We start from the raw sequence: 11,135 nt of genomic DNA on the forward strand, positions 1-11,135 counted from the left end.
ATTAATAATGACGTACACAGAATGACTTGGAAATAATATTATGTAAGGCGAAGCGAAAGTGTGTTGAAACGGGATTTGGTTGAGATATCAAGATCGTGTCGTTAGATCAACATGAATACATATTTTTGTGTCAGATGACATATTTAATTCTGCATCATATTATTAACATTTTTAACGGTTTCAATAGTAATAAGGATGTGGTTTATGAATTCGCAAATAGAGTCTTCCATTCCTTTCGACCTCATGGAGGATGACCAAATAAATTGGCCAATAATTTGCAAATTCAATATAATAGTGACATACAAGAATCGAAACTCAGCTCTTACTTATAAAAAATCTAAAACCAAGAAACAGGAAACCAGACACATGAAACATCATTGGCCTAAGTAGATGAGTACATACATTTACATACTAATACGTAGATAGACGTCGTTAGAGAGCCAAACCAAAACTTGATCAAAACCCACAGCAAAAAAATTATTCAAGTTAAAACACCTACATTCACAAACCTTCCCATCTCATAATCTAAGTACATGGACGTATTACTTATAGATAAATTAATTTTATATCTGCAGTGAGTCGTGAGCGCGCTCTGCCCCCGGGCGGCGGCTCCGTGAGAACCGACTCGTGCGCCGACTATCGCGAATTAACGTACGTAGAACGACACGTGTCGTGAACTGGATTATCTTGTGCTTTTGGTGGTTGTACATCTTCATAAGATTCTTTAGGAATGGTGCGAAGAGTATCTAATGGAACTTCATCATCTGCTGATTTTTAAAAAGCATAAACAGGATTTGTAAGAATATTGTTGGTGCTTTGGATACTTATCTATCTAAATCTTTGAGCCTTGCTATGGATTTATATTCAAGTCGGAAATCTTAAGTCGGCCTTCGAGAACAATACTGATTTCTTATATTGTGGAATGGAAGCTCTAGTGTCGGAGATGCCTCAAATATTGATGCTCTTTGACATTCAATTATAACGTCAGATGTAACTTAAGTGTCTCTAAGAACTAAGGCTGTCATCTTATCGTGTATCTCTAGGCAAACACTAGCTTGAACACCATCAACTACCAAATAGTTATTTTCAAAACCAAAACCCAAGCACCTTTTGCAACTCCCAATCTTTTATTCCAATAAAGGGTTTATCTACTTCCCAGTTTCTCATGTCAATTGTTGCAATGCAACGCTCTATTGGAGCATGGGCGCTTTGTTTCTGAGCAGTACCCATGACGATGCTTCGATAGTATTGTCCGTTGTTGCAAAATAAGGTGGAGTGATAGACAAGACCTTTGCTAATTATTATTATCTACCTATGGAGGTGAGAATTGAGTTTGTTTTTGGGATATAATTTTAGTTTCCTGAAAAAATATCGTGTAGGTTTTGATATGTCTTGGGAGGAAAACTTGAAGTTGTATAAAAAGATTCATAAGTATAATATGAAGTAGAAATGTGCCTGGCTTGGAATAGAGAGAGTATTTTATGTAGGACAAGTGATCAATGATTCAATATTGCAGAAAAGATAAATAAGGTAATGCACAGTGCCTAGAACTAATTTAAGTTAACATTTATGATTTCTTAGCCTTCAATTTGATCTAATAACATAGTCAATATTTTACTAGCTTCAATGAGGCTTTCAAGTAATTTGAAGTTACAACTGCCACAGCCACACTTCCAAATGGTGGTGTTTTTATGTACACTCAATATGAATACCTACTTAATTATCGTAGTGAGTAATCATTGCGCATGATTAGTAATATTATTACCTCATTAGTCATTAACACATCAATAACAACTTATAGCGAAGTTGTAAATAGCAACAGACCATTATGCGTGCCCTACTTATCTTAAACATAATTTCAAAATAACATCTTCCGGCTAGACTAGCTGTTTTCCACCGTCTCGAAGGAAGTAGTTCCAACATTATGATGAAAATAGAAAAACGAATCCTAAAAATATGTACCTATGTAGCCGTAATGTAAAAGGCTAGGCAGATACTGATATTGATGTAGTATATGTCGGTATGTTTGCTAATCTTTCATGGATTTTTATGAAAATTATAAGTAAATAGCTGTTATTAAGTAGTTTCATTCGCGTACCGTAGGAAAGCAAGTTCTCTATAAATGGCAAAGGAAAAGGAAAAATATAAAAGTACATAGGTATTTAAATAATAATTGATTTACTTCTTCATTCTATCTTTACTATCACCACTCCCCTGCCTAATCCTATTTTTATTTGGGGTTGTCGCATCATGCCTTCTTCTTCCTTACTTTGACATTTTCTGTTTAACATTACCTCACAAATTGCATTTTTCCAGTAATATCAGCCTTTACTCAATCAATCCATCGTTTTTGTGGCCGCCCCCTTCCTCTATCCATGTATGTAAATTCTTCATGTTGAACAAAATCGGTACACTTATAGAACCTATTACAATTAATGACCTTAACCCTATCTGAAATTGCACTAACCATAAATTCTCAAAAACCTTAATTCAGTCTTAAAACTTTAAGTACCTCATTATACGATTAGGCTTTAATGTCTACTTAACATTTTATAGGTCCTTATGACAAATATAAATTTCAGCAATGATAGTAACAGTCAGTTAGACTCGGCCATAACTCATGTATGAATCATAAAACTGGACGAGGTGACAATAAAAGGATGTCTAATAAATTCAGCGTCATGAAAGACGTTGCTAATGCTAAGGCTTTATATTTGAAACGCTAATTAACACGTTTAATTACAATTGTTAGTGCATTTTATGTCTACATAGACGATTCTGATTGTCATCTTAAAAGCTCCCTTTGAGATTTTGTTGAAAGTAAAATAAATGCTTAATGAAGTAAAATTGTTCAAAAATTGTTAAATGTTCCCTTTAGTAGATCTCGACTTCTCGAGGCAACATTATTAGAAGCAAATTCACTAGTACAGAATCTGTAAAGGTGGTTGAATTTGTAATTTGACCTTATTCTTAATTGCATTTGTTTGCATTACTATCAACAAACAAGTACAGGTGGTATTTTGTGAACCGTGTAGTACGGCACTCCACTCAATTATCCCTTTACCGATGCGCGTGACCCACTGACAAAACAAGCGAAGCGATCGCCGCATCACATTGTTTTCCCATAGCCCGAACGATTCCATTCAGAATCTCATTACACTTGAAAGGGGTTACAACAAATCTGGCGCAACGTTTTCTCATGGACGTGTCTGTCGTTAGGGCAGCGTGAGGTGACCATTACTGCGTACAAAGAGTTGCCTAAAATAGAGAGCTTTTGTAAGGCGGGAAGACAGGCGAGGGACGAGGTGGGGGCGGGGCGGTCGCCGGCTGCCCGGCGGCTCAGTCGCGCCGCGCCTCACAGCCGCCTCGCACGCCGCATCACGGAGCGTGCCTCTCGGACAGCGCACGCGCACGCGATACCTCCCCCGCCGCGCCCCCCACACTACACGTGCACAAAATACCAGTGGAAGTCTATAGATGGTATCGACCCCACATTGAATAGTTTCACAATGCAAGAACAAAGTTCGTCGAGATCCAGCAAGTCCACGTTAAACTCTTTGGAAAGCGCCATCATCAAGCTGAAGAACAATTTGCAGATACAGGACACCAAAACAACAGACATGAACGGTTTGTTGGCAGCTGACCCACCGTCGCCTCATGCGGACACAAAAACAAACGCAAGTAAGAGCCCTAGTTCTTCTCCATCCACAAATATTAACTTATCAATTGCATCAGCGGCCTTATTACAAGAAAACATGCTTCAAAGATCACTACAAGGAGTAGTTATATCTCTCCAAAATGCAATGATGAACTCATTACAACAAGCAGCATTGTTACCATCAAACTCTGCTGCGGCAGCCGCATTAAATTTACAAGCTTTGGAATCTTATTTGACCCTGCAACGTTTGACATCAGTATCGTCGGTAAACAACACAACTCAACCTAACACACCGGAGAATAGTTCATCATCTAAACAAGATATTTTAAGGATAGCGACGGCAAGTGCAAAGATAAGTGAAATAGATGCATCAGAAACATCAAAGGAATTTTCTCCAAAAACACCTGAAGAATACCCACTCTCTGACGCCATAGCTGCAGAGGATGTCGATTTATCTGAAGAAGTAGAAGAAGATTTGGCCCTCTTAGATAATGAAGATGAATTCACTTTAGAGCAACACTTAGAATCAACATCAAAAGGATATGCGTATAGTTCATCACAGAATCTAGATAATGGCTACCCCAGTCTTCTTATGAATGCAATGTATCAACAGCAAATGAATGGAAGTCCATCACAGGCGCCGTTGTCACCGCAAGCCTCGAACTCTTCAAAGTCAACAAACAGCTCAACATCATCGACGGGCAGTAGTGTATCAAATAAACAGAAGACTGGAGCAAGTGGGCCTAGAACGAAGAAACAATTTATTTGCAAATTTTGTAACCGACAGTTCACCAAGTCATATAACTTACTCATTCATGAAAGGACGCACACAGATGAACGACCATATTCCTGTGACATTTGCGGGAAAGCTTTCCGACGGCAAGACCACCTGAGAGACCACAGGTAAACAAAATATCTATAGTAATCAGTTGTTACTAACAAATATATATGTATAATATTAGACCATAATAAAAACTAACTTTGACTAATATTTATTACATACTTTATTTTAGGTCATGCTATCAAGCTCATAATTTTGAACTTATATATCTCTCTTCAAGGGGGTTCCACTTAATGGAAACGACAACTTCTAATGAATCAATAAAATCTAATCCGTATCTTCCCATGATTTACGTTTCATTAGGCCTTAACAATTTATGTTGTAATCAAACACCTGTTTGTTTCAAAAGTATTTTTTGAGCTTGTGTTCTTAGATAAAACCAAGATCTTTTTATGTTTTCTACGTCAGAAATACCTCACGGTTCAGCCCTCAAATAAGATAAAACAATGTTATAACCGTGTCGAGAAACATTTTAAAGGTTCACGATACCCATTTTTCGATATCAATAAAAGATTTTAGTCATCGGGTTTCAACGCGAAACGTTATGAGAAACTTTTGAATAATGGTGGGGAACGAATAAAAATATTTTAAAACAAAAAGGGTTAAGTATGGACCGAGCAGATGGTATCGACAAGTCTTTCGTCACGCTCGTAAATTATTTCACAAAACCGCCGCTAATCCCACGAGAGACGATGTTTTAATTTTGGCTTTTCATTTTGTTTTCTTCCAGACTCCTTCGCATTCCAAATAAATCTCTGAGCATATCTTTTTTCATATCAAAATATTTATCCTTTTAAAACGTCTCTACAATGCACTCAAATAAGATGTTATATAGTGACCGTTACAAGAATTCGAATTCCAAACATCACGGATCTCGAACACAATAAATATGATAATAGTGTTACAACAGCTCTCAATCTATTTCTTCACTTATCTCTCGAGATCCCCACCCAAAAAGAACTAAAGGTGTTGAATTTTTACACCTGTCTCTCGGCGATTTCCTCCCAAATCACCGTATCTCTGTGGCAATAAAATAAATTTCGTGTAGACGCCGGAGGGTTAACCCGAGCTCGCTCGGTCCGGCCTGTCGATGTTCAATCGATGTCCGTTGACACGATACATTATAATGGACCCGAACGGGCCTTCGACGGGTTTTAACAAAGCACGTGGTGATCCTGACGTGAGGATTAATATGGATGACAAAAAATAATAAAAAAAACCCTGGTAAATATTCTCCGCATACAAAATCAAGTTTCGATGTTCGTTTTTTGTGTAGATTGAAAAGGATAATGGACTTAAATTAATTTGTAGCTTGTTTAGTAATTTGAACGTTGATTTTGGTCGCACTAATTTTCTTATTCATGCACGGTTTATTTTCATTAATATCAATTAATTAGTATGGAGAATGTGAATTTCATAGACCATCGGTCTGCATCGTGAGCTTAATTAATCAGTGTTGTCGCGTTGGTTCGAGTTAGGCCTAACGCGGCGCTCGCGCCGGTGTCACAGTACGCTCGAGTGCACGCGCGCCTGGCCCCTCTTAATCACCATCATCATCGCGTGTTTTAATATTGAAACTAATATTTCATTCATCATCTTGTAACTCAACTTTATCGTCACCTATCTAACTGATCCCAACGATTATTACATGTATTACGTTACTTTGAACGGTTCGTAATTTTCTTGCCTCGAGTATGTTTGTTTATATGATACGGAGATAATTTTCTCGAATTGTACCCTTGATCGCTGGTCCATCGTGCTGTGTTATTATTGATTACACGTTGCTCGGTGTGTTAATTATACGTTGTATAGTTGAATTTAATTTGAAATCAGTTGCTATCAACATTTGTGAGAAATATAAACCATAAGTTTTATTATAATTAAAAGTTGCGACCTCGTAATTATAAACTGTTTTTACTGGGTGTAAATCCAATAATGTATAATTTATAGTTTCTCTATAAGTAATTTTGTTATATTAAATGAATTCGGCTGTTCTGATTTTACGAATAAAAAAATCCACCTCGTTTGTTACGATGGTGTTTTGCAAATTTGAAGCGAGGGTGTAAATTAATGATATTGGAAATAAAACTGAGTGAGAACTGAAATTTATTACCAATAACCCTGGGGCTCTTGTTTGCTTCCCGGCTGTACCTACAAGGTACAGAACACGCGAGAGGGAATGTTTCGACACCTACGGACGAGATATATTTATTGAGCTTAACTCATCTCAAGGACTTGTTATAGATGCATTAGTAGACCATTTAGATGAAGGAAAATTATGATGCTTAGAGGCGGCTTGGTATTATAAATGTATGAAATATTGCATTTACTGATCTAAATATTATTATTCATCATAACTTAACTATGCAGCAGGTGGTACATTAGATAGAAATGTAATATTTAGTACTTACGTTTTATACAAATTACAGATCATTCATTGTCAATTCAGATTAATGTTTTTTTTTTCAATTGGTTATGATATTCTATTTTTTAAATCAGTAACGTAAATTGGCTACCAGCAATAAGTTACAAAGTAATCAGTTTAACATTTTCTCTTTATGTTCGTACACTTTCGAAATTAAATCGATCAACAACAACTTTTAACAATAAATCTTCCTTACAGGTACATCCATTCGAAGGAAAAGCCATTCAAATGTCTGGAATGTGGCAAGGGCTTCTGTCAGTCAAGAACGCTAGCTGTCCACAAAATCCTTCACATGGAGGAGTCACCCCATAAGTGTCCTGTCTGCAGCCGAAGTTTCAATCAAAGGTCGAATCTGAAGACCCATTTACTCACACACACAGACATCAAGCCATACAACTGTTCGTCATGTGGGAAAGTTTTTAGAAGAAATTGTGACTTGAGACGTCACAGTCTGACACACAACCTCGTTGGAATTTCCTCAGTCAACACATCTCCCAGTGGAAGTAATGGAAAGAGTCCTTTGCTTAATCCCAACTTCCCAATTGACAGTTTAGATACAGAAGACGAGAATTAGTTGTTTTGTTTTTAGTGGCAAATGTGAAAAGACTGATATTTTTACTCCTAAAACGGTGCCTTCTAGTATTAAGACTTAGTTTACTGATGCCACAAAAGCCTTATTTATTAGTTAAGAAAAGAAAATTAATTTGGTTGCCTAATGGATGTTGCCTTTAGTGTTAAATTAATTACATATTTATGATCTAAATTCCATGTTAATTGTATTTTCTTTTCTTTTATTATTCATTTAGGGAGTGTTAAATAGATTCTATCTTTGTGTTTGGCAGTGGCAATTTCGTGTAGAAATATATTCTTGGAATATCCTTAGGACGTTTGGGTTTTAGTATTATTTAGTTGTATTTGATTCTTTAAATCCTGTAAATTTTCTGATCTCATTTTGTGTCTGTAAATATAAATTATAGCTAAGTCAATTTGTGCATTCCGTCCACCTTACTGTTTATGTAAAAATGTTTAATGTTTATAAGGGTTGTGTAAAATAAATGTCTTCCTAGATTTGGGGATTATGAAGATCAAATGTTATTCGGAATCTTTCTTAAAACTTTTGTATTATCCAAGATCTTGTTTAGATTTTATTTGTAATGTAATTAAATTGATGAATTTGAAAAACTGATGTTTTTTATGTAGCTAAAAGAACTTCTTGCCTAGATAAGGTGGCCTTCCAAAATAGACATGTTGTTAGTCGTCCATTGAAGAGGCTCTATGGTGTTAGTAAGTATTTCTTCTGTGTAAATCAGATAAAACTTGCAATACTGACGTGGTTGCTGTTTAATACACAATTTGATAGAGGTGACTTTGAAGCTTACCTGTGGAAATTCAACAAATAAAATACAGTATCATCAGCATCTTTTTTGCTATACAAAATGTTAGGTACTCACTATCATGTCGAAGCTATACTGAAAATTGATAATATTGTAGAATCTCCTTTCATTGGTAAGTCACAAGTAACTATTCTCAAATCATGTTTCCTTATGAATGAAACTGATTATTATCAGTATTCACATGGAGTGTTCACTTCTAAATCAGGACCATTGCAGTAAAAAATAAAAGATTCTAATGCCGATTTTTATTGTACTTAGAAGACAGATACACAATTATCTTGATAACTTAGACCTGATGAGATGAGTTAAAAGCAGAAAAAATCTTTCATGAGACCTTCTTTCATCATTAACATAACCTGACTGACTATTGCCGAACTATGTAGGAATCGGCTTTCAGTCTAATCGGTTGTAGTCAAGTACCAGTGCATAGAGTTTACATGGAGTGACTGCCTATCTGATGCCAGTGTCTGAGAAATGTGTGATGTTTCCTTTGGCAGGATTGGATATCGGACTTCTAAGAGTTCTCAGTACCTTCTCATAAAGACTGCGGAAGATGTCAATATAAATGGCAGGTGGACAGACTTCAATTTGCTTTCCGAATCACTAATTATGAAATAGATTTGACACCTGTTCATCCAGATCAGAACACACTAAGGGCTGCTTACAGTCGATTGATCCCTAGGCCCTTGTAACTATGGATCAAACTCAATTGACAACAGTATCTAAATCGACCAATTCGCGTAGAATTGGATGGCTCAAATCTGCCAATTTATAGATACTTACTTACATTTACATAATCTGCAATATTTTAGCCAATATTTTGAATTGAGTTCAGCATTCATTATACAGATGGCGTTGCTTGTTCCATAAATATTTATTTGCGCAGGAGTTGTAATAAGTATATTGGTCGCTACGATTTTCAGTCATCGTTTAAGTGTAAGGTAAATAATAGGTGATGGAAAATAAATTATGTTTCTCCTTGAATCGTGTTAGTATTATTGGAAATTAAACTAAATGTATAAGTGGTATTGTGTATATTGCTATAAACAACACTTCTGGGCAATAGATACCTATGTGGTTCTACGAGCACGCTATTAAAAACAGTTTAGAAAGCCCTATAAGGGCATGCTGACAAGAAAAGACAAAACCTGGTAGAATAACTATTAATGAAGTGTGATAGTCTATAAATTACATCAAATAGCACTTATTTAATGAAGTCTGATAGTTCATACATCAAATAGCACTTTTATAACGTGCTTCTATGAAAATTGTAATAAAAATAAAATGATAATTTCGCACTCAATCCGTTCAAGATCCTTAATCCGACAGATGGTCTAATAGGCGTAGTACCTCATAATATACGTAAAAGTAGTAATTATACAAGGTGTTGATTTGCATTTGTGCCATACTTCAGGAGGAGGACATAAAATACGTAAATAATCGATTGGAATTACAGTTAACGGGAAATAGTTAATATGCGCTGCTTTTTTTGTCATTGTAATGTCATAGTATTTCAGAAATAATCCAATTTTATGAATGAAATTCATGAGTGATCGTTGCGAATGCTTTGTGTTTGCGTTTGTGTGAGGGCACAGCACAGTTTTGAGGCCAGTAACACACGCTCAGAGTTTGAAAACGGGTAGGTGGCATTGACGAATTTCCGAAAAAAAATTAAAATCAAAAATTTTCGTACCAATTTTTTTGTTTATTTGGGTTGAGAATCATTGGTATAATTACGTCCTTGACTATGGCACGGATGCAAATCAACAGCTTGTATAGTTCATTCTAAAAGCCACGATGAAACGCAACCATTAGCAACAAAGGACGACTACTGAGCTTGAAAAATCGTTTCAATTCAACACCAAATCGATGCAACGCAATTCACACGAATAAAAAGACTATTCGATTCAGTCACACAAAGGCCCTTAAGAGTGTATCAAAATGACATAAAGCTCGATTCTTTTCTTAAACACAAAACACGTTTATAATGGTCCACATGTCTTACTTTTTTTGTCAGTTTTTGGGAATAGATGACGTGTTAAAAAGGTAACAAATTGTATGCGCTCCGGAGTATCGTATCTCGTTTCTTTACCAACCGTCATATATTACGTCATTACGTCGATTCGAAATTTGAAATGGTTCTGCGTTTGTGATTGGCTGATGTTTCAGTTATGGCCGTTTTGAATACGTTCTAATAACGAACAGGTGTTGGTTTGGTGTTGCCAAATTTTGGATATTGATGGATTGCCATGACCGAAAAATAGTCGTAAGTAAATCTGCATATTATGTGACGTTGAAGCTAGGTTTTGATGGGCGTAACAAATTAGCATGTGTTATATCATAAACCGCAGATCAACTGTATGTTTAGGTGTTGGGTACTTATGATGACTCGTACAATCATTGATCATCGGGTACATGACCGAGGTGTTACAAGTGATGATTAACGGCCAGTTTCTTCATCAAAAGTTAAAGTTAAAGTTATGGCTAAAGTAATGTCTAAAGTAAAAGTAATGGTTAAATTAAATTTTTCTATTAGTTTTGCTGTCACTTTAGCCTTGAAAAAACGAATTTGACCGTTACTTTTACTTTAGACATTACTTTAACTTTAACTTTTGATGAAGAAACTGGCCGTAAGAGAACGTTTTTGAAAGTTTGATATTAGCTCAAACTAGGATGCTTACTGATCCATTCTCCGTGGTGCCTTATTTTTGTGTATTAAGTTTCTTGGATCTCCACTGATCCATTACCCGTGGTACCTTATTTTTGATTATTAAAAATATGTTAAAAGTAACCCTTTCACTGAATTGACGAAACTTA

The 11,135-nt window shown here is 35.9% G+C and overlaps 1 protein-coding gene across 2 annotated transcripts; it reads left to right on the plus strand.

Annotated features, from left to right (window-relative positions):
* The first annotated feature begins 2,882 nt into the window (after positions 1-2,882).
* On the plus strand, positions 2,883-9,766 carry LOC124638848 (protein sister of odd and bowel-like). 2 transcript variants are annotated; one of them, XR_006985409.1, is made up of 3 exons: positions 2,883-4,561; positions 7,123-7,975; positions 9,696-9,766. XR_006985409.1 is itself a non-coding variant. In XM_047175971.1 (2 exons), exons 1-2 carry the CDS (start codon positions 3,510-3,512, stop codon positions 7,496-7,498), a joined length of 1,428 nt encoding a protein of 475 aa, XP_047031927.1. In that variant the 5' UTR covers positions 2,883-3,509; the 3' UTR covers positions 7,499-8,106. The 2 variants fall into 2 exon arrangements, 1 of the variants encoding a protein (XP_047031927.1); XM_047175971.1 differs by lacking the exon at positions 9,696-9,766 and having other exon boundaries at positions 7,123-8,106.
* The last annotated feature ends 1,369 nt before the right edge of the window (positions 9,767-11,135 follow it).

This window comes from Helicoverpa zea, chromosome 18 (genome assembly GCF_022581195.2).
Source record: "Helicoverpa zea isolate HzStark_Cry1AcR chromosome 18, ilHelZeax1.1, whole genome shotgun sequence".
Classification (NCBI taxonomy): domain Eukaryota; kingdom Metazoa; phylum Arthropoda; class Insecta; order Lepidoptera; family Noctuidae; genus Helicoverpa; species Helicoverpa zea.

Excerpts from the sequence above, each read along its gene's own strand:
- LOC124638848 (XM_047175971.1), top strand. The coding sequence starts at position 3,510 with ATGCAAGAACAAAGTTCGTCGAGATCCAGCAAGTCCACGTTAAACTCT. Across the intron at positions 4,562-7,122 it reads GACCACCTGAGAGACCACAG|GTACATCCATTCGAAGGAAA; the intron begins GTAAACAAAATA and ends TCTTCCTTACAG.